The 24,689-nt window shown below is 35.2% G+C and overlaps 2 protein-coding genes across 2 annotated transcripts; one reads left to right on the forward strand and one right to left on the reverse strand.

Annotated features, from left to right (window-relative positions):
* Positions 1-80: 80 nt before the first annotated feature.
* On the forward strand, positions 81-8,847 carry LOC144966541 (cytochrome c oxidase assembly factor 5-like). Its single transcript, XM_078903184.1, has 4 exons — positions 81-203; positions 2,397-2,518; positions 4,653-4,757; positions 5,771-8,847. Exons 2-4 carry the CDS (start codon positions 2,405-2,407, stop codon positions 5,807-5,809), a joined length of 258 nt encoding a protein of 85 aa, XP_078759310.1. The 5' UTR covers positions 81-203; positions 2,397-2,404; the 3' UTR covers positions 5,810-8,847.
* Positions 8,848-9,317: 470 nt separating this feature from the next.
* LOC144966540 (uncharacterized) lies at positions 9,318-23,835 on the reverse strand. Its single transcript, XM_078903183.1, has 7 exons — positions 23,292-23,835; positions 20,471-20,622; positions 19,561-19,730; positions 16,729-16,889; positions 16,198-16,365; positions 14,896-14,995; positions 9,318-11,574 (listed from the first exon to the last, which is right to left on the reverse strand). Exons 1-7 carry the CDS (start codon positions 23,612-23,614, stop codon positions 10,918-10,920), a joined length of 1,731 nt encoding a protein of 576 aa, XP_078759309.1. The 5' UTR covers positions 23,615-23,835; the 3' UTR covers positions 9,318-10,917.
* Between the last annotated feature and the right edge of the window lie 854 nt (positions 23,836-24,689).

Raw genomic sequence — 24,689 nt, forward strand, 5'->3', positions numbered from 1 at the left:
AATGCCAATATAAAACCCATTGTTTTTTCATTCTTAAAAAAAAAGGCTTGGGAATTATTTGGTTTTTAAAATGTCAAAATGGTAAATCTACGTTGTACTCTTTTCCCCTAGAGGTAAACGGTAAACAAAAGAGTGAAAGTGAAAGGTCTCTGATCGCTGTTGATTTCAAGCTAAGGAAAGATTAGACTCTGTTGTATTTTCAGGTAATTTCCAGTTCAACTTTTAAGAGAATTGACTGTCAGTAAAATGAATTAAATTTATTTTTTTATGTACTCTATAATTTTTCATTTAACAGAGACACAGAAATTCTCCCGTGACCTTTGATTGAAAGCGTTGATCCCGCACTTTCACTTTCACTTTCGTCCAATCCGTGACTTTGCATTGCTCCTCTTTCTCCTTCAACTTCCCTTTACTTTACTTCTTCTTCTTCTTCTTCTGAGAGAGAGAGAGAGAGAGAGAGGCCTTACTTGGAACTATTTGTTAAAAAAATCTCCTTCAACACTTATTTTGTAAAAATGACACACCCCCCCCCCCCCCCCCCCCCGAAGCCGAAACTTAACATTTGTAAATTATTGAAAAGAAAAAAAAAAGAAATGCATTGAAACATTTACAACATATCCATAAGAATGGAAAAATAAAACACAGAAACACAAATAGGACTATTCGGACTCTCGTCTGAATAGTCTCCCGTGAGTATTTGGAATCAAACTACAATGACAATGCGCATGTGCAATCAAAAGGTGATTCAGACTCGTCTGAATAATCCTAGTCTCCTGTGGCAATATATATGGGTTTTTTTTGTTGTTGTTTTAAACATTTAAAAAAATTTATTGATGAAAATAATAATGGTATAGTTACTTTCATCAACAGGTAGTCTAATCCCGCTTTACCTATTTGGCGAGAGAGACAAAATCATAGATCTATTGGAAGACCATTAAAAATAAAAAAGAAATGAGTTGGAACCCTTGGAAATGAACAGAATTCAGCTAAAGTACATTCGAGAACGGATATATATCGACATCGTCGGGACCATGGTAAAATGTCGATATAAGCGTGAGGTTGATATATCAGTCATTCAAAAAAATAAAAAGGGAAACAAATGAGAAAAGGCGAGATAATAAGGGAAGTCAATATTGATGATTTGGTGGCCTTTAGAAGGGCTGATTTTTTACTTTATTACGGTTCACTTTATTTGACTAAGTCTTTTATTGTGATCTATTTCTGAAGGCAAAGAATATTTTTATAGACCCTTTCCTCAGCACTGACAAGGACATCAAGTAAGGAATTGCCCTCGTGAAGTTGCTGTGCAAAACAGTATAGGGTCTTGATAACTAACTACTATAGTGGAATGACTGGAAACTGGTCCCAATGGTGCACTCTCCTCAATCTGACCCCACATCTGCAACAATGGTGTCTTCTAAAATTTAACTATTGTCGATTGGTATAGAGACTGAGTACCAGTAATAGTGGCATTGACCTTATCGATAATATTGAAAACCGAGCTCAGAAATTGATTTTTTTCGGAGGGGATAAGAAGTCTGCCTCATTTACCAACACTAAGACCGGAATTGGACAGGGCAGCTTAGACAGATAGACAGTCTTGCACATAGCGGTTGATGTGGGGATTGTTTCTCATCAGCCTATTTGTTGAAAACCATGTACTATTGATATCGGGAATTCCATTATTGGTGTCAGTACTGAGAAAAGCTGACACAGCCCTGGACTAGACTTTACTGCTGACATCACAGTTATGATAAATGACGATTCACTGGATGTCATTGAATAATTATGTCGCATTTATTAAAACTGTTATTTTACATCACAAACTACATAGAACCCTCAGAGAGGCTTCAAAAATAATTAACACCGACCTTAGAAGCCTCGACACAACTTATATTAATGCAGTTGAGAAGAAAGCTTTTAACATTATCAACGAAAAGATGCATCCACTGAGCGAAAAATTTCAACTTCTGCGCTCCGGAAGACGGTAGCTAGAAGCAAAATGTAGGACAAATCGACATAAGGCAACCTTCATTCCAACCGCCATAAAATTAATTAACAAATCTTCTGTGGAAAAATGTGACAACCAATGAAAATAACGAGCAGCAGTGGCATGAATGATCATCATCGACATTGTCGCCGTCGTTATTATAATCATCATCACCATCATTGCCATCTTCTTCTTAATATAAGATATTATATTTTTATAATATGGTTATCTGCTGTCCCATCATATATAAATGCAGAAAAATGTATAAATATAAAGTTAAGAATGTATGGCGACAATGTATGTATGTGTGTGTGTGTGTGTATATATATATATATATATATATATATATATATATATATATATATATATAAATATGGAACTAATTTTATTTTTCTTCTTTCTGTAGATATCAGGATGCCCAAGTTTTACGAAGATGTTGAAGATAAACCCACTCGAACCAAACTGGCATGTGAGGGCATCAGGGATGATCTTCTTGAATGTTTATTGAAAAGTGATTGCTGTAGAAAGGCAAGTGATAAAATTATGCAGATGATTTGTAAAGAAGTCTTGTATTTAAAAAACTTGAGCTTTTATATAGCGCAATGTCCGCTTAATGTGCTCAAAGTGCTTTAAAAGGGGTCCCTAACCAACAGCAACATTTAACATGGAGAATGAGACATGACGATACAACAAATTTTTTCCGACAGAGACAACACTGTTAAATTCCAGGTACTCATGTTATACCTGAGTATGGTGAGAGAATGTGAGTAAAGAGCCTTTTCCAAGGACTCAACTCATTTACAGACGTGGCATGCATAAAAATGTATAAATATAAAGTTAGAATGTATGGCGACAATGTATGAATGTATGTATGTATGTGTGTGTATATATATATATATATATATATATATATTTATATATATATATATATATATATATATATATATATATATAATATATATATATATATATATATATATATATATATATATATATATATATATTGGGGTGGTTCCATATGAGCTAACACTGATTCTACAAAATAATCTCATTAGGAGGGAATAAAAAGAGTACGATGGTCATGGTCGGGTATTGAGCATCAGTACCAAATGCCGATTATTGTTATATAATGATGTTGCTAAACATGGGTTTTATTAAAATGTATGTCGTTATTTTGGGGTTTTTACTACTTATAACATATAGAAAAAAATCGGGACCAGGGGTCAATGTCACCATCCAGGAGTTGTCATTATCCAGAGGTTGCACTGTATTTTGAAAAATAAAAATTAGATTAACAACTTTAATGACCATTTATTATACGATCGCACTTTCATAGGTGTGTATTACTTTGAAGAATTTCAAGTTGGCATTCACCCCAACTCTCACTCGTATTATTATTATCACTGAGCACTCCATGTTTCCAACCGTTCCTATATACTATTAAATTACTCAATGATTATCCGTTAATCTGCAGATAATTTTGATGATTATTCGTTATTCGTGGGTTAGTAAATGTACGGATAAGATCCAAGTCTACTCCAAGCTTGTCAACATTTATCTTCGCCTCGTCTTTAATGATGGGGGGACCCGATAGCTCAGTTGGTAGAGGCTTGCTTCACATGCAAAGGGAAAGAGGTGACTCCTGGGTGTAGTTGAGATTTATTTTCTGACTCCCTGTCTAGCCAGCAGTGATCGGGTAGCTGGGTCTGTTAGATCTGGTGGAAAGTTTGTTGCAATAGACTAGTGTCCTACCCAAAGGATTGCAAAGAATTGCTTATGTTTGTTTCACGCTATAGAAACCAGGATCGACCCTGGCTCCGTGGGCCCAATGGATATGAAGGTCTATAATAATGATCAGCCACAATGTCATTGCTTTGATTGCTTGAAAACGTTTGCACAGCTTCTTCAACATCAGTATTCCTGAGTAGCTGCTACTTTTTTTCTCTGTTGTTCAAACCCTTACTGTTCAATTTTCTCCTGGTTCTTGATGATCATAGTCAACCTGTTATGGGGATTCCCAGGGCCTGTTTTGTAAGGTGAGTCAAAGCAAGATCAAGAGCCAACTTAGGCCTTGCTGTGAGTTGCACAAGTGTTCGCTCTAGCTGGTCAGTTGCCATAGTGCTTTCTCGCGCACCAAAGGTATTGAAGTCCATGCTTTTCTCTTTAATAACTTGGTAAAAGTAGAAGTGGTCATTGAGATTCATTTTCGTACTTGTGTGTGCGATCAAAGATAAAAAGAAGTCTATAATGCACCATGTTCCATTTGTGAGGAACGTTTACTAGCTGGTCAAACATCATGTGAGTGTGAGTAATTGCTTGAGAAATACAAGTGGTACCAGCTAAGCTAGCTTTTTTGCCTCACCCAAAGAACACATCTCCATCAACAGGCCTGGGGAAGATAAAATTCCATTGGTCGATGTTTTCATTGTTTAGGATTTCATTTGTCAGAAAGTAAGTATTTTCATTGGACCAAAAACTTTGCCTTTACTGTCAATTTGAAGTTAGTGATTACTGCCATATCGATGTCGTTATACAAGGTTTTTACTAAAATGTTTGTCGTTATGGTGAGTTTTAAAAAAAATTACTATTGATATAAAGGATGTTTTTGGGTTTTTTTCTTGCCTCATAAGATGATTCATTGCCTAATTCTTTTTCATTTAAGGACAAGAATACTCCCCGTCAATGTATGTCCAAAGTGGGAGACCCCTCAGTACCGGATGAGTGCCATAAATTGCGTGTTGCATTCTTTGACTGTAGGAGATCTATGGTAAGGAAAAGAAATAAATAAATTCAATTTTGTAAAAAAAAAAAACAACCCAAAATTCATTTATTTTATCAAGCACCAACCATATTCCCACGAGATATGTGGATATCAAGTCATTTGAACGACATTTTGTCAAACAGTGCTTATTTGAAAATATCATTAAAACTGAAGGAAAAATGAATCGCTTCATTTCAACTTCAAGACAAACGTGATTGTCTTTAAAAAGTACAGCCGCCTAAAGCAACTTTTGATCATTATGGTCATGATATTTTTAATGTTCAAATAAAAGAAAATTATATATATTTAGTAAATAAAATTACAATAAACAAATTGTCGGAGCGTTATATACTAGAAAAATTAAGCATTAAAATGATAGATGCAGCAAACTGCTGATACAAAATCCTTTAAATTATTGAACAATTGGACTAAAAAGTTCTAATATGGAAGAGTGGACTATGTGAACATTAAATGTCATGAAAAGTAATTTAGCCATTTTTATTGTAAATGATGTAAGTAATGAGAGCGATGATCTCATTCAATAAAAACAAAGTGGTTGAAGTGAAATGTAAATAACTCGACAGTTGAACAAAATTGAAAAAAATCTAAAAAATGACATGATGTCTAAGAATGTTGTAGAAGTAAATTATTTTAACCTTCCAGTACTAAAAACATTTTAAAATTTGAGCTATTGGGGAAATTGGGAGTGCTGTAACTGTTGAGAGTTAAATCAAAACTTATTAATCGATATACTAAGGTACTGATTTTCTGTCTTCAGCAACCTCAGTAAATGTTGTTGCAGACCTTTTGAGATTTCACCATTGGTCTGCAGGATTTTTGAAATTTTTAATTTGCACTTGCATTCATGATTTGCCTGCACTTGAAATTGTCTTACTATATATTTGATTTATACATTCTCGTTTAGCTTATTTTGAATGCAGTTATTCAATTAGGATGATTTGTCTAGTCCAATTTAACAGACATCATTCCTAAACTTTAAACCTTTTTTTTTGTTTCAGCTTGACATGCGAACAAGATTTAGAGGAAGAAAAGAATAACGCAGATGGTGTTTTATATATTTTCATCAATGAACAATAATTTCAGTTTGTAATGAAAAGGATTCCACAACTCTCATACACCCTGAGAGCTGTTTCATCGTGATGATGTTCATGTGCATTCTTTACAGTTTGATAAAAGTCACGTCTGACCGCTTACATGACAAGCCAAAAGAGTTCACAAATTCATTTTGGATATATGTATCCTGCGTGTTAATGTTACTTGCAAATTCATAGATCAGGGCCTATAAAGAGAAAAATATTGTATTGTTGTTATTCCTTTGTTGAATGCATCAAATATTTTACAATATAATTTTTGCTAAGTATTCCTTAAATACGTAACTAGGATTATTGATTATCATTCTATATATACAGTGCAACCTCTGGATAGCTACATTGACCTCTGGTCCCGATTTTTTGGCTCTGTGTTATTAGTAATTAAAAGCCCCCAAATAGCGACACGTTTTAGTAAAACCCCTGTTTAGCAACTTTGTTATAACAATTATCAGCAGTTGTTACTCGATACCGAAGCTTGATACTCGACCATCGTCATCTTGTACTTAACCAATAAGAAACCCTTTTTTTCTCACAATGTTACCAACCAATCAGAGCACATATTTATTTCACTGCATATGGAACCACAGCAAAAGAAGTTCACCAGTTGATGATACTATCAAGGGTCCTTCCCTGTTAGCTACCTGTCTGAGGTCATTTGAGGTTAACTGATATCAGGCAGTGCCCTGTCCATCGGGAGCAATTATGGATATTTAAAGTCCTGTAATATATTGGAATATCGTGAAAAACAATAACAGCCTCTTTCACATTATTATTTCCATATGAAAAATCAGTTGTTTTTCTAAACATCAGTCCAAATTTGATATTAATGTAGTTAATTCCTAGTTGTTTTTTGGGGTTTTTTTTTTTTTTTTTTGGGGGGGGGGGGGGGTTTTGGTGAGGGCTTTAGAATCGCAAAATGTGGATCTACTGATTTTAAGTGATTATAAATTTTGGTGCACTTATATAAAAATTTTGTTATTCAAAACTCCTCAACAGTATTGCATGGATTTTAATTAAAATCAAATCTAGATGTGTGCATCTATGTTCTTGCGCAGTATTACCACATTGACAACTGAATTTTCTTGATTTATTCTAAGTTTTATTTTAAATGGCATTTGAGTACTATTTACAATCAAAACAATGACAATACACATTGGAGAGTGAAAGCGTAACTGGTATACCCTTTTTAGACAAGAGAAATACACATTCTAACGTTGTTGGGATATATATCTTCTCTCAGGCACTGGTCTGCACATCGCACATATATTCACCAGTCTCGCCACGCCCCATTTTTCCGCCATCCTGAAAACCCCAGAGTAATGACTCCTCGGGATGACATAATTTTCCATTATCCAGGGAGTGCACTGTATTGTTTTAAATTTTCAGAGGTATTATTATTATTACAGTGCAACACGCATTCGTCAAACTACACAGACAACCGGAAAAGTTTGTTGAATCTGTGTATCGACGATTATGTGAACACAGCTGTAAAGACAAGGGACTCAAACTGTGATGTAGCCTACTGTACGAGTATATGATCTAAATGTTTGCGCATCCAGGTCTTGTAGGTTGATGATTTCACCCATGTTCTTTTTTTTTTTTGGAAAAATTGTAAATATTCACTCCTGATTAACTCGCTTGGGCAAAAAACAAACAAAAAAATAAAAGCAAAAAACATAAACAAACAAAAACACACACACACAATACCACCACCACCTTGTCATACAACATGGAACAAGGGATGATATAGGATGTTGGGGAAGTGAGATAGGAAGGGGGAACTGGAAGGCGCTTATCTGCACAACCATAGCCTTCGTAAACTTAAATCCCCGAGACCATAGCTATCCAGTGCTTGTCAACAGAAACAATCAGGGCTACAGATCCTGAACATCACTCAAAACATGTGATTGAAAAATATGCATGGTGTTGTCAGGAGTTGCAATGCATATCCTTCATCACTGTGTCAAAATATTGTGATAATTCTCACAATCTGTGGGTTCAATTGCTTTAAGTGACAGGCAAGTAGATTTAAGATGGTTATGCCTGAAACTGACCAAAAAATGTTGTCACAGTTCAAAGCGACGATCACAAAACGAAAATGAAAAGTGAGTTGTTGTTAATGGTGCTCAAGGAAATAAATGATACAATTGATTGAGCTATTGAAACGTTCTTTTCGTGATCGTGTTGTTTTATGACGTAATTATTTTGTCAGTATCAGTCAGGCTATAAATTCACAAAGGCTACGGCACAACATAACTTGCTCTGCACGTAGCCTTTGTTACCTTAGAGCTTAACACTGGGACTCGTATTTTAACATCAATTTAGGTTAGTGCAGAGCCAAGGGAGTTGTTAGTTATGCTCAAGGTAAAAACTGATCCAAATAGTTGAACTTTTGAATACATCATACATCACATGATTTTTAAATTAAAATTATTTTTTTTTAGTTTGGCCTTGTATTTTGACGTAACTTTTTGGTCAGTGTTAGACTATGATGCTCCACTCTCCCCACTCTCTTCGTGGACAGTGTGTGTGATAGGTGGGGGGTAAGGTCAAGGTTGTCTCAGATTAGTTCCTCACAAAACTATGAGACTGTTCGTAGATGCTGTGAAAAATTTACTATAACTCTAACACGATGAAAGATAGGGATTTTTGTCGTCGTTTGTTGAACCTGTGAATTTGTCAAATGCGTGTTGCACTATATTATTATTATTACTATTATTATTGTTATTATTATCATAATCATCCAAGAAGCATGTCTGTATTTTGACATAAGAATTTGTAATATATTCTTCTTTATCATATATTTCCATTTATTGTGATATTATGGTCAAGACCATGGCATAAATAAAATTGAAACAAGTTTACAACTCTTCTGATCTGATCATTATCCATTTTATAATGACGTAATGTAAATGCTGCTGCTCGAAGCTCAAAGAAATAAATGACAATGTGAAATAATTTAATAAACAAAAACAGATTATGTGGATGTTTTGGTTTTCCCCTTTATCAACAAAACATGATGGATGAAACACTATACTGAAGTGTATAATATGGGCTAATGTATTGTGTTTGGTGATATTAAGTGGGTTTTGGCGCCCCTGATATAAGCGATTAGGCTCTTAAAAGTCCCTGCTACAGTCAGTAAATTTTACTAAAGGCATACGAGGATTATAAAAAAAACCCTGAATGTTATAACTTGGTCCCTATTATATCCTGACCTGTTATACCTGGGGTCCACTGTAGTTATCAAACATTTTGTGTAACAAGTACATTCTGACCAATATAAAGACTGTGGTAGAATCATAAAGCAATTAAAATAACAAAAAAAAACTGGCAATATGAAATTGTTGGGCCTTGTACCATCTTAAGTCAGCCAACATGTTCTTTCTCTCTCTCTCTAACTCTAAAGTAATTCTTACATCATCCCAAAATAAATTTTTAAAACGCATCATAATTGAAATTACAATTATATTTTTATTTAGAAATATGCTACAATAGTTTAAATGGCATCGTCATCCATAATTCATGTTGATTAGCTTTTCTCTCTCACACACACACCCTCCTCTTTCTCTCTTCTTTGCGTAAACCATACATGCTCATAATTTAAAACATAATACAACTCATGGGCATTCATTATGGCTCTGAAGTACTACTTACTGTCTTCCTCCTAGAAAAAATGTCCATACTTCTTGGTCACCTCATAGAAAGTCAATACTCACAAAAATACATACTTGCTGCCACTTGAAATGCACAGATTTTGAATATTTGAGATTACTAAACTGATAGCAACCCACATAGACAATATATTAACATAATTTTCTTTTTGAAAAAAATGCCAATAAGTAACCAATAGTGAATTCATTTTGTCACCTCCATGTGCACTGTGTGAAGTGTTCTTAAATCATTGTAAAAGAACACATTTAGAGCTTTGTAATTTTTTTTGTTTTGGCACTTGTTAAAAATGCCAGCTTGTGTGCAATGTAGAGAGATATAAAGACTCCATCGACCAAAGAAATGCTACAAAGGGCTGTAAGTATGCTTGAAAGTGGTTAATATGTGACATGACAAGACGTCATTACATGTCTATCACAGTACTTAGTAGTAAGTAAAGTAGTCCTTCAGAGCCTTTCAGCCCACGGAGCCGGAGTTTATCCCGATTTCTAAAGCATGAAACGGACAATAGCAATTGCTTGCTACCCTTTGGATAGGACTCTAGTCTATCGCAAAGTACTTTCCCGACAGATCTAAGAGACTCAGTAAATATACTGACTGAAATGTTTGTTTTTAAGGGCTTTACGGCGCTTGCAACACATTTAGGTCCTTTCAACGCCAGTAAATAGGAAGAAAATGGGATAGTCAACACATTTTAGATTAACATTTGAAAGCATTCAATGAAAAGTAAGACAAAAAAGACTGGTTCAATTTAGATCCCAAGAGAAAACTATCAATGTTCTTAATTTGAGGTCACCTAAAAGTCTCATCCAAACTCAAGATCCCTCTACTCAAAGAGGAATACACTCAAATCATAGTGTATTCAAACCAATAAATATAACAATGCATAACAGAGAGATGATTTACAAGGAAAAAATATCATCTCCCAAAAACCATACATTTGACTGGTTCCATTCCAGTCACAGACTGGCAAGGGTCAGGACAAAATCAAGTAATCCCATTCCAAGACAAAGACTAACTCAGAAAACAGATATAGGGTGATAAAAGACACAGTAAGTGACCTCCCTGCCCACTATTGGAATATACTGAAAATTGGCAACCTTGTAAGATATAAATGATAATTTGCACTAAAGAAAATATAATATACAAATTTGATCAGAAATGATGAAATACAGTCACATGTTACCAACAAAATGGAATGTTTTTTAATGTGTTTCATCGCCAGCTCCAATAAAACATAATTATATCTATATATTAGAGGAAGAGAGAGAGAGGGGGGGGGGGGGTATGGGAAGGAGACTGAAAACACAATGTATAAATGAGCTTTTTTTTTATTCAAATATTTCTTTTTGTCACTAAATTCCAAATTTAGTTTGATACTTTTATAATTCATCTTTTAAATGCATCTGATCCTCATCCACAACTCCAGTGCCTTCATCATCTGAGCCACTAGGTGACTTCTCACCGATACCAGAATGACTTCTGGGAGATTCTGTAAAATGATGAAACGCTTTCTGCTCATTATCACTTTCACCAGACCGAAATCTGTCATGGTTCTCTATGTCCTCATTTAAATCAACATCCTCTTTGCCTAATCCATCCATATGAGTATTTGATTTGTGTACAAGATTATCAACAGAGTCATCAGGAAGTGATGGGGTGTCACTAGAAACAGCATCTGGTAATGGCAGGCTCTGCTCATTACTTTCTGCATTTTGGACACTATTTGTAGCATCACTATCTATGGAATTTTCATTTTCATCATTGCTAAGGTTATTTTCACTCTCAGTTGAACTTGAACCAGTGGCTATAAACTCTGAAACTTTGCTGAAGTCCTCCTGTACTTTTCTATCACCAGAAGAAGCACTATTCGAATGCATATCGTAATTTTCAGTCTTTTTCCTGTCAATGTGGGTATCCTGATTTTCTGGAATGTCAAATAAATCCCAGAACTGTGGTAAAATGTAATCAATATCAAAGGCATAGAGTTCACTCCATGAAAGAGCTGCATCGGGAAATAGATTGATGGCATCAAAAAACTGAAAAAAAATTGTAAAAATTATAATAGCATTAAAATTAAAGGCACAATTAAATTCAACATACTAATATATTAATTTAGTCTTGAATGAACTGGATAAAAATAAACATGTTGGCGTATAGTATATATATTATATATACGACCAAGTGTGAGTGTGCATTTGTGCCTGTATGTCTGTGTGTGTGAAATATATCATTAAGATGGGTAGCAAATTTAATCAGTTTTTATGAGTTTTACAGCAATTGCAATACTTTTAGGTTATTTCATTTAAGTGACAATGTCAAAGGCAGATGATGGTAAAAAGAAAAGATGGGCTTGCACCATAACGTAACTATAGTCGGCAATGGCTTGCACACAAGAAAAAGTGCAACAACTTTAAAGTCCTGGCTGGACACTTGCATAGAATCTGGCCAAGAGGTGCACATTCAGATGGTAACAGATCGCAAATTCTAAAGGTAAAACATAAAAATGTCTTCCTCTCGGCAAAAGACCCCAGACAGAGGTTGGACAAAACCAAATATTCAATTTCAGCGAAATTACAGCTGTATGGAAAGGACTGATGATAGTGCAGGACCCATGAGATTGAGCTGTCCTTGTTGCTTCTACAAAACAAATTCATGATGTTATGCATCCAAATGAGCAAATTTTGAATTTTGAAAAATGGAAACTGCAAAAATTTTATGCTAAAAATGCTCTTTCACATCTGAGATAACTTCAAAATCGCAGAATTATGCGAATTTGCTTAAAATTTTCATCATTACATAGTTATACCCATTTCACTTTTTTGATTATAATAACGTACTAAAATAGCTAATTTAGATTATTTGGTGAATAAATAGATCAGGGTTCCCACACCTAATCTTTAAGAAAAATTCAAGTTTTTCTCAAGGATTTTCAAGGTTATTTTCATAGTTTTCAAGGTTGTGCATGACATACGAGGGCTCTTTCAGAAATAACCGAAAAATGCCCATTGCTCAGCAACCAGTGGAGATTTTTTAATTCTGTAAACGACATGATATTCCTTATTTCCTTTCAAATATTCCCAGAAATTATGAAGTGCATCATTTTGCACATTGAATTTCTAGACGATTTTAAAGATGGCGGCCCACCTTGAAACTTGGTCAAAGGAGGAAATCAGAGCTGTCATACGTTTTTTGAACGCCAAAAGTCTGAATCCTACCGAAATTCATAAAGAACTTCAGAGTGTATATGGTGAGCATGTTATAAGCCGTACACAAGTCTATCACTGGTGTAATTTGTTTGAAGCCGGCCATTCCGACTTGACAGACAGGGAAGGGAGAGGGCATTCGATAACTGCGACGTCAGAAGACAATGTGAAGCGAGTTGATGAGCTTCTTCGTCAAGACAGGAGGTTGAAACTTCATGAAATCGCAAGCAGTCTTGAAATTTCGGAGACTTCTGCCCATAGAATTGTATTTGATGAACTTGGCTACAGAAAAGTCAGCGCAAGATGGGTTCCTAAGCAATTGACAGACAATCATAAAGAACAAAGATTGGACATCTGCAGGGAACTTTTGAGAAGAAGCAAGAGCTCACGCAGGGTTCACGGGCATACTGCCAACGCCAGCGGAGACTTTCTAGGGTACGATGTGACTTTTCTTGACAGCATAGTCACCGGTGATGAGACTTGGTTGCACCATTGCACCCCAGAAACAAAGCAAGATTCGATGACATGGAAACATCCATCCTCACCTGTCGCGAAGAAATTCAAAGTCATGCGGTCAGCAAAGAAAATAATGGGAACTGTTTTCTGGGACAGACGTGGTGTTATTCTGTTCGAAACCTTACAACCTGGAGAAACAATCAATGCTGCAAGGTACTGCCAAACTCTTGACAAGCTTAGGGAGGCCATTCGCAGAAAGCACCCAGGGCAGTTGACCAACGGGGTCATTTTGCAACACGACAACGCTACACCCCACACAGCGCGAGTGACGCAAGGTTGGCTAGAGAAATATGGATGGGAGATTTTGCCACACCCACCACACAGTCCAGACCTCGCACCATCTGATTATCACCTCTTTGGGCCACTGAAACGTGAGCTGGCAGGAAAGCGCTTTGATGTCGATGAAGAGCTTGTTGACCATGTGCGGAAATGGCTACAAAACCTTGACGGAAATTTCTTCCGAGAGGGTATCTATTCCATGGTGCGGCGTTGGCAGAAGTGTGTCGACAGGCTTGGCTGTTACGTAGAGAAATGAAGGACGAGTCAAGGTAAGAACACGTGCAAGAATTTTGTTGATAGTATAAAAAACGCGGATTTTACAGGCATTTTTCGGTTAATTATGAAAGAGCCCTCGTACCTCACTTAATCTGTAAATCTTACCGATAAAGTTCAAGCAAGGTATAGTCTGGGAGTTAAATTGAATCATCATATTGCCTCTCTAAGTAATTGTCCATTGCCAACTACTCCACACACTTCATGATAAAAATTTTAAGTTTCACAACAAAATATTATTATTTAACAACACTAAAACACTATGAACAAAAAAAATCCACCCAGAACTAACTCAATGTAAATCAGTCAAGGATTTGCATCTCTCCTCAATATCAGAAGCGATTTTTTTTTTTGGGGGGGGGGGGGGGGGGTCACACTTGATATTCTTTGCCTTTTATGGCTTTACCTCAGCACATTTGCCTAAGCAAGGAGAGTGAAGTCCATTAACTTTTCTGCTGCCACAGATACCTCTTCATGTTCCTTTTAAAAAAATGCAAGATTCATTTCCAAGAGCTTTCTTCTCTTTTTCAATTCCTGAATACCATCATCTATATTCATCCTTTTCAATGCTTTCTTCACTTGTTCCTTTTCTTTCATCCTCTCTTCAAAGTGATTAAAGTACCCTTTTTTTTCTACCTTGCTGGGCTGACAACATAGGATCTTTGTCAACCCGAATTTTGCTGAGGACTCCCAACAAGATTGATGTGATCCTTTTATCACTTATGACCCTCCTGGCATTTTTTCTCTAAAAAATAAAATTCCCTTTTTTTTCAAGGTTTTGGACAAATCAAACATGTTTTTCCCGGTTTTCAAGGCCTTGAAAAACAAAATCTAAATTCCCGTTTTCTACGGTTGCGTGGGAACCCTGATAGATGTAAAGACAAACATACAGAAAAGAGATAAAGATAAAAATGGAGACAGGGACAGACATGGAAAGAGAGATAGAGATATATAGAAGAGAAAGAGTGAGAGATTTATTTTGATTTACAATCTGACAATAATCTTTTTTGTTGGGTTTTTAAAAATATATCCTTGCCAATTTTCAATCAAGCTATTGAAAACAATAAAAAGTTTAAGGATTATTACCTCGTTAGCGCGATCTTCTGTTGGACTTGTTGGTAAAAGCTCATGAAATGCATATCTATGTAGAATGCCTTTGTTTTTGAAGTGAGACAACAGTTTTGACCTGTGGAGACAGAAGCAGGTAATCAATCAGTTCAATAGACATTAAATTAATAGAATGGGTTTTTGATGCGTGGATCTCTAGAGTTCTTGACTATTTAAAGCAGCCTAAATTATTATATTTTCCTCACCACAGTCACACAGTACATTGGCAGCACACAACCCCCATTCAAAACTAGATACAACTAACACAAAACCTCCATAAAACACAAAAACAAAGCAATGAGCACAAAATTAGCTGTGAACTACTGGGAACAAATAAACGAAAAAAAAAAAAAATCGCTATCACCTATGACAATGTGAAGACACTCATACATGATATGACCTAAATGTGTTGCAAGCGCCGTAAAACCCTTTAAAAAAATAATTTTTAAAAAAATTAAAAAATTCAAGTTCAAAAGACAAACGGCAAAATAATTTTCCTCCTCCCCTTCTTTTAAAAGTGCTATTTTATTTTACTTTTTTTAAAATGTCCTATCTTATTTTTTATCCCCCCCCCCCCCCCCAAACCTTCCCACTCCTGTAACCCCCCCCCCCCCTCCCTTTCCCCCCTCCAACGTGTGTGCAACATACCACGTACACACACACACACACAAGAACATTTATACACCCTTGTTAAAACTTGTTAAAAACAGCAAAAAAATCTAACAATAACAAAACTCATCACCCAAAAAAATGATCACAAACATATTTTCAAGTTACTGGCCTTCCTTCATCACTATGTACAGAAAGATGCAAAAAGTATCCCAGCAGCCGTATCGGCTAGCAATGTGAGGGTTGCTTAACTCTCACTCAACTCAGAGGTAAAGAGACCAGGTAAAAATACCAGTATTTATTTCGAGTTCAGTCAATATGTTTTAATTTATTAGCTGACGTAGTGACCATTCAGGAAAGATTTGGTTGCCGGGCCAGTAAGATCTAGTGGAAAGGACTCTGTGATAGAGTAGCATCATATCCAAAGGGTAGCAAACAATTATCAATATCCATTTAAAGCTACTGAAATCAGAGTAAAATCTAGTTCCTTATGGCTCTAAATGACTGCTTCATAGCATATCTTATAAGAATGATTATAAACCTAAACAAAAAGGTTCTGTGCATGATGTTGAGAAATAGATGGAGATTAATCAATTGCGTTATCATATGAATACAATTTAATTTTGATTAGAAAAAATACTACACTAAAACAACAATGGCAAGCTGACATACCGATATGCTTCATTAGGTGAAGCAAAACCAAAGGTAGAGATAGGCTCTAAAGGTTTGTAAACACTGATGTCATAGTTGCAGTCTGTCTTATTGAACCACCATAGATGTGAGAACCAGAGATTGACACTCAAATGGCGATATCCACTGGATGTTACTTGATGATACCATCTATAATGTATGGACAAGAGCAAAATTAACATATTATCGTCACACAACAATGCGCCTTCAGTAAAGTTTTAGTGTACCAATTTTATAAAATCATGATCACAATGTGACAATCATTTTCAGAAAGCTGAAAAAAACAACAAACAAACAAAAAAAAAAACAACAACTCAGTATCAAAGGGGCATTAAAAACTGATATATTATAGATTGAAATTACTATTTCTATTACAACTTCTTTTCTTTTCATACTTGTAGTAATGACTAAATGAAGTGTTCAATCCTCTTTACAGATTTAAGATATCTTATTCTGATTTTAAAAATTAAAAAAAAAAAATTAACATATGATTATGTCAAGGATAGATCATACCCTTCTGGTATAAACAGACAGTCTCCTTTTTCTAGATTTGCCTCATGCCAGCTTACGTGTGCAAGTTGTGGAAACTTTTCAAAATCTACTCGTTGAGGATCAACTGTGCTAAAACCTCTCTCCTTGTCAAATCCTGTTTCTTCAACCTCCTCTTTGTATGTCTAAAAATATACAATAGTAAAAACAAACGAATAAAAGATTACTTTTTAGTTTACTTTTGAAAAACAAAGCAAAACTCATGTCAACAACAGATGTTGAGTAGCAGTGCAAATGGTGTATGCTTTTTTCTTTAACCTACAATGTTACAAATGCTTTGTCGAAAAATAAAATAAAATCAGGATCATTCCAATAAAGAAAAAACCCTGATCGAGTTCAAGTTCATGTATTTAATTTTCTAAGTGAATGTCTCCTACTCAATAATGTTGATTCAATATTGTTTTTACTAAACACAATCTATGTAACAAATAGTGAAAGTATGAATAAGATCTGAGAACATTCCATGCTTACATGCATATTTAATGCAAATCCTCAAAACAGTGTTAAAGGTATAAGTGAAAAATGTGTAATAACCAAATAAAATTAAAGAAATGGTTAAAAATCAATCATTAATGGTATCTTTGTGAAATGCATAATAGGTGAATAAAAAAGTACAATTATAAATTATCAACATTACAACTGGAGTTTTCCAACAAAATTCAAATCTATTAATTTCCGGCAGATTTTAATGACCATAGGCCAAGGTTGGCAGCTGTGTAATTTGTAACTCATTTCCAGAGGAAACAAATCAGAATTCGGCAACTATTTATACCAGATAAATCTGTGTAAGTAGCAACTTTGGGTTTCACAATGAATAAACAGAGAAGACAAAAATTTTAAAATTTGTGCTCAGAGAGAAGATTAGTGGTCAACATCCCTAGTCAACACAAAGTGATACTAAGTACAGTGTAACACTCTCATCATTGCACGGATATGATTTTCGTTTACCCTGCTTCAAATATTAGGAAGTGCAGTTGTATATTGTTTTAATGATAGTCATATCTATTGCTAATACTATCAATGATCCTATAAATAAGGTTAAAGTCTAGCATATATGTGACTCTCGGGATTTGGAAAACAGAGAAAATCAATTTTCAAGTGGAAATGGTCAAAACCATGGATTTTCAGTTTTGATAATTTGAGAAACAGCAATTGTTTCTCATTAAAAACATATGATTACAATTTAACATATTTTTTTCATTTGGTAGCACTGCAAGTGGGCAAACCTTCAAAATAGAGAAAAATAGAGAGAGATATTCAACCTGTTCCTTATACAGAAACACTCACGAAAAGCGGATACAACACTATTCGAATACCTACATCAACATACAAGTGAAGATCGCACAAGAAAAGGCATATAATATAATCATATATATGTAAAACAATAATACAGTCCATTACAGAGAGATGATTTACAAGACAAAAAATATCATCTCCCAAAACTCTAACTCTATATTTGACTGTTTCCCTCCCAGCCAGGACAAAACCAAGTAATCTCATTCGAGACAAAGACAGAAAGTAAGCTGGAAAACAGATATAGGGGGATAGAAGACACAGTAAATCGCTTCCTGCCCTCTATGTGAATTCACTGGATATGGGCTCCAGTGGGGAGTTAACCAGGGGCTATGAGAGGTGGACAATTAATGCCAACTTTTGTTATTTTTTGGGGTAACCTTTGAGCAAAAAATGGCAATAAACGGAGATGCTAGATTATTGTTTCTTAAAGAATCTTATGTACAAAGAGCTTCATGCTATGGTATTTTGTAAGAGCTGTTACTTTAGACAAACCTCTGGCTTAAGAATCAATTGGAGCAGTCTGAGAAATCCATGGAAATTCTTATTAATGTAACTTTTCAAATGTTTATATCTACTCTTGCCAAATCAAGGACTTTCAACCATCATGTCAGTGAACACTTCCAAAAGATAAAATGGTTTCTGTTAACTGAGGTAAAAAAATATTTGTTTTGGATGGCTCATCCGTGCTAATATATGGAGTAGTTCCATGGCCTTTGGCCACCTTCTAATACAGTAGGATGTTACTGGTCTTATGGAGTCTTGGGGTTGACTTATTTTAGTGGTATCTAATTTTCTTCATCTCTACATTCAATATACCAAAGGGAAACCCAAAGCAAGACATTCTCTCTATAATGTGACACCACGACTGCTGACATAAGATAAAAATTCATACCTTTCAGCCATTTAAAATAAACTGTTAGATTTGTTATTGAGAACTGACTTCATTCTGTTTGGTTAAACGGAAAATATCCTACCGATCAATATGTCTGTTAGTTGCCACAATGTATGGTTTATGATCTGAAATATTGTGTGAATTTTTTCTCTCCAAATAATAATAATAATAATAATAATAATAATCACAATAATATACTCTTGACTTTTCTATCTAATTTTGAATCATCTTGGGTCTTTTTTATCGGGACTAAAGGAGCAAGGTCTTTACTTTATCTGGCAAAGTCAGCATAACATTGACTTGCATTCTGTACATCTTTTTATTGCTTACTCCTCCTACAATTACAACTGCCTTAGAGGAACATTTACCTGGTAGTTACAGAATAGTTTTAGCTTAAGTTTAAGAATTTATGGTGCCATTTAGGGTCTTTCATCATTTTATACGGAGCAACACTGTTCTAATTTTACAGAGATTTCCTTAGAATAATCAGAAAAAAAACCACAACAAACAAAAAAACAAAAATATATAAAACGCCCCCCCCCCAAAAAAACAACCCCCCCCCCAAACTTCCCGAATCAAAACGAATAAAGACTATATCTAAAGCTTACTTTGTCAATCATAACAACTTGTTTACGACCATTCAGAACACACAAAAGATTATCCAATGGATCCTTGTGTAGCACTGAGCTTGCAGTATGACTTCCCATCCAGAGAACAGCTTCTTGGATAAGTTTTTGAAAACCGCCACATTGAAGGGTCTTTGGAATAAGAACCAAATCTGTGGAAATATAATCAATTTTATTCCACCTCAATTCTTAAGATCCAGAAATTAACTGTTCCCAAAATCTATACCGACAGAGCATTTTCTCAGGTTGCCTCTAGGACATATGGATCACTCTATGTACACCCAGATCACAGCATTAAAATTAATACTCTCCAGTGGACTTCTCCATTCATCTCATATTTCATAAATAAAAAGTTCCCTTTATTCATCCCATAGGGTAATTTGTCTTTAGGGTCTATTCCAAGAAAAGACTGGAATAACCCAGACGTCAACCACAGAACAGTGCCACAAACAGAGCTAGGGCGAGGTGACTTGTTAAAGGCCACACAGCACAGCAGATATTCGAACTTGGTACCTTTTGGGTATGAAGATGGTACTGACGGAGGAGTTGAAAACTAAAGGCTCAATATGGGCGGAAGCAGAGAAGATAGCACAAAGCCAGACAAGATGGAGAGGATTTGCCCATGGCCTATGCTCCAGCTGGAGTGAGCGGTCCAAATAAGTAAATGATTTTAATCACAAAAAAGATCAACCCAGAATGGAAATGAAAAGAAATCCCAACTGGTGACCAAGCATTGCAGATCGAGTGGTCAGTTCCGTTAAATTAATAACACTGTAACAATGTAAAAAGTGAAAAAATGTGAGTGCATTGTTACCCCCCCCCCCCCCCCCCCAATCCACCTATGCGCATGCGCGCACACACACACACACACACACACACAAAGAATTATTACCTTCCATGTTATTATTCAGACTGTGCACAAGATAGATATCTTTTGATTGATATGAGGCAAGGAAGTCTTTAAAAGGGATCCATGAAGCAGGATCTTCCCTGTTCTCAATCTTACTTTTCTCTATTTTGACCATCTTTGATCCATATTTTTTTCTGGAAATAAAATTAAAACATTCAAAATATAACAATAGGAGAAGTTCAAACTCTACATATCTCAGTCATATCAAATGCATGTAATTCATGATGAATGAATGGCTAATAAGAGCCTTTGATTACAACAAATAATAAGATAATTGTTTTGTTTGTATTGTTTTTAAGGGTTTTACCGCGCTTGCAATGAATTTAGGTCATATCAGCGGCAGTGAAAAGGAAGAAAATGGGATAATCCAAAAAATTCTAGAATTACAATTAAAATACCCAAGAAAGAGTAAGACAAACGGGAATTGGTTCAAACATGTAGGGAACATGTAGATTCCAAGAGCGTACTATCAATGTACTTAGTTTGAGACACAAGCACAGGATCCCACTTAGAAGATTGTTTACATGATATGTTCAAAATAAAAAATATAACTATCATTATATAACAGAGAGATGATATACAACAAGGAAAAAACATCATCTCTCAAAAGTATCTCCATACATTTGACTATTTCCCTTCAGCCAAGGACTCTGTCAAGGGCCAGGACAAACCAAGTAATCCCATTCCAAGACAAAGGCAGAGATCAACCCAGAAAACAGATATAGGGAGATTGAAGACACAGCAAGGAACCGCCTGCCCACTATGGGAGACCAAAAGTCATTCAATTTTTTTTTTAAATTCTTCTATGTATTAGTAATAGACATGATTAAATATCTCCACAAGTCATTAGGGTCTGTAGCGAAGTGGTTAAGGACTGGGTTCAAATTCCAATGAGGACAAATTTTATTTTTCAATACTATTATTTTTTAATTTCTAGTTATTTGTCTATTTAACTTTTTTTTTCAAAATCTAATTTTAATTTTGAATTTTAAAATATTTTTACTCTTTATTATTATTTATTATTGTTCTTATTATCATTATGACCATTTTCTTATTTTTCTTTCATTAATAAACAGTCATTATCATTATCATCAGCATTTTCATTCATTTATCATATTTTATCATTATCATTATAATTATTATTATCATTATTTCATTTTTTTAAATTAACGTGGGTGTATTTGGTAAGATCTCAGCGACCCAAAATTAGTCAAAATTATGCAAGGAACGTAAGTAAGTGCCGGAAAACGAAATTCACTTATTCATGTGTGTCCACTTGTCTGTGTGGTATGTGTGTGTTGTGGAAGTGGTGTGATAATGGTGGTGTGCAAGTGTGTGTGTTCTGTACGAGTAAATAGATTATTGTTTTGGGTTTTTTCCACCTATCTCACTTTTTCGTTTAGTAATAATAAAAATAATTTTTTAAAATAACGCCTGCCTTTTACTTTTGAATAAATGAAGGGAGAAATTCCTGATGCATCAGCCACTTAAATCATAAATGGTAAAAAGATATTGTAGGGAGACCTCCTGCACGCTTCTCGAGGTAGTGTCACTTTATATTGCTATTTTACCTGTGGATCTTTTGTAAGATGTTTATGTAATCATTTGTCAATTTTCAGTATAGCATTCTAAAAGCTGTAGAACAAACCTGAGTAAAAGTTTTAAATTTCATAATATGATCATGCATTGTTTTGGTTCTCAGCTGCCATTGCCGTTGAAGTAATGAAATTTGAAATGTAGGGCAGGGGAGTCCTAGGATGTTTTTTTCTATTAGGGTTAGTTATAGTTTAGGTCATAGTAAAGGTCCCAAGGTTTTTATTTTGGCTGGCTCTATTTCCCCAAACGTTCAATAAAATAAACTTGAAGAACTCTATTTCTCCAAATGCTTGGGAAACTTGACCTCTATTTCTCCAAGCACTGTGCTCTAAACGCTCAGGAAATAAATTTGAACTTTATTTCTCCAAACGCTTGGGAAATAAAGTCATAAAAATGGCTGGCTAAAAATGATCTCTATTTCTCCAAACGATCAAGAAAACAAACTTGATCTCTAATTCTCAAATGCTCAGCCAACCTAATGCTGAACTCTATTTTCCCGAATTCTCAGTAAAATAAGGTCATGGCTATACAGACTCCAATCCGAATAGCCCTTATGTTGAAGGGGCAAGTTTTTTTTCTTCATCTTTATTTATTGGGGTTTTTTTTCTTGTTGCTAAAAAAAAGACAAGACAGAGAGATTGCAAGTTGTCAGCTGTCAAACACAAAAATTATTTTTATTTTTCATTTTTTTTTTGTTTCAGTTTTAATGTTAATTTCTTTTTTCGTTATTCAATTTTCTCTTTGTTTCAAACATTCGTTAACTTTTTTTTTTTTTTTTGGGGGGGGGGGGGGTGTAATATCTAGCTCTAGAACATATGCTATCTCCCAGTCTTATTAGAAGTTGCAGAATGATGAAAGATGACGCCGAAATCTCACAAATAGGTAAGCAAAAAAATATCCATAATGCAAACCGAAAACTGTTCGGAAAAATAGAGTTCAAGTTTATTTTCCCGAGCATGCTGAGAAATAGTCACTTTGTTTTATTTTTCCTATTTGGATTAGTTAAAAGTACTAGGTTTACTGTTTTCTTTTAGGGGATTAGTTAAAGGAATACATGGGTTGTTTCCCTTAGATCGAGGAATGAGTAGAAGGCCACCCAATATTGTAATACTATACTGAGATGCTCACACGAATTGGTAGTTCAACTAGTTATTCAACTTAATGAACTAGCAATTTTACACTAATTCAAAGAGTAAGAGATTGATACCTTAGGAAGTTATCGGTCCAGTTTGATAGTCCAGGATGTAATACATGTTCCAAAGCTCCTTTCATTATGACAGGTTTATAAGGATCAACAAAACTGCTGAAGAAAACAACAGGGGTAGAAAATGTTCCTGACCATGTTACACCTTGAGGTTCTCTGTGTGAGCCTAACTTTTGAAAATGGCCTTTCAATTTAGACGCTTCAGATGTTGATATAATAACTATCAAGATGGACAAAAGAGTTATGTTTTTCATATGAGTCGAATAAATGTAACCTAGCGGAAAAGCCGGCGGAAAAGAAAATCGACACTGACTCCGACTCGTCATCTTTTGAGTGCTGAGAATGATTCTAACTTCTTTCCCCGAACCTTGTCAATCGGGCAAGATTTTAAAGAGTTTTCATGAAGTCCATTATTTTACTAATCGTCAGATCCAGTCCATCTGTCAAGTTGGTGTTAATAAGAGTTTGATTCCGGCTAAATACATTGATTACACTCATTGATCATCATCCTGTCTGAGCGTATTCTACTTTCACTTTCTCTATCGGCTATCGTCCATTCATATTTTACCAAATTGATTTTTCAAGAAATGCCAAACAAGTCACCGAATAATGCCAAATGGTCTGAAAAATATGTATGAATCTAAATTTTCGTATCTCGCTGCCATGAGTAAGTGTCATGATTTAACAAACCACCGTTTCCCAATCTAAGCTTACTTTTTAAATATTTTATGAAATCAATGGTTGTTTTTTCAACAAAAGATTATGTGAAAGAAAAAAAATATGCTAAAATGCCAAACCTAATTTTCTGTACCTTACTTGTAGGTATGCACGTTGTCTATCTTATGCCTCATCGACCAGTCAGAGGAGACACTGGGTGGCTGCGAATCGGCTTCGGTCGAGGAGCTGCCTAAAACAGCAAGTGCGCTTCATCAGTGGGGACTTTCCACCTGTCCCACATGTACCCGATGTGGGCAAGAACCCGAAACGACAGAGCATCTAGTTGAACGGTGTGTTGTGACGATGCTACCGGGCGGGTTCGCGACGGTGCACGAGTGCGGACCGTACTTTGCTGATTGGGTCGATCGTCATAACATACTAACGAAAGAGTGAAAATGGAGAGGCTTCGTATGGGAACAAAACAGACAATGGACGTTTCGGGTACAAACCCTTCGTCAGCAAATAAACGTGGAAAACAAATAAAGTATAATGAAAAATAACTTGTATCGTCTTTACTCAATGGTGGTTGCAGTATGAATGAAATGTTAGCGTGGTGTGGGTACAGGATAGGGTGCCCCAGGAGGGTGATCCAATTGATAAGAAAAGGTCAGCGTCAGGGAACAGAACCTTCCAGAAAATAATGGAAGATAAAAGACATAGTAGTAGTAGTAGTAGTAGTAGTAG

This window comes from Berghia stephanieae, chromosome 2 (assembly GCF_034508935.2).
Source record: "Berghia stephanieae isolate SIO BIC M18660-M18661 chromosome 2, UCSD_Bste_1.3, whole genome shotgun sequence".
Lineage (NCBI taxonomy): Eukaryota > Metazoa > Mollusca > Gastropoda > Nudibranchia > Aeolidiidae > Berghia > Berghia stephanieae.

Excerpts from the sequence above, each read along its gene's own strand:
- LOC144966541 (XM_078903184.1), top strand. The coding sequence starts at position 2,405 with ATGCCCAAGTTTTACGAAGATGTTGAAGATAAACCCACTCGAACCAAA. Across the intron at positions 2,519-4,652 it reads AAAGTGATTGCTGTAGAAAG|GACAAGAATACTCCCCGTCA; the intron begins GCAAGTGATAAA and ends TTTTCATTTAAG. Across the intron at positions 4,758-5,770 it reads TTGACTGTAGGAGATCTATG|CTTGACATGCGAACAAGATT; the intron begins GTAAGGAAAAGA and ends TTTTTGTTTCAG.
- LOC144966540 (XM_078903183.1), bottom strand. The coding sequence starts at position 23,614 with ATGACGAGTCGGAGTCAGTGTCGATTTTCTTTTCCGCCGGCTTTTCCG. Across the intron at positions 20,623-23,291 it reads TGGACCGATAACTTCCTAAG|AAAAAAATATGGATCAAAGA; the intron begins GTATCAATCTCT and ends TTTTATTTCCAG. Across the intron at positions 16,366-16,728 it reads TGTCTGTTTATACCAGAAGG|ATGGTATCATCAAGTAACAT; the intron begins GTATGATCTATC and ends CATACATTATAG.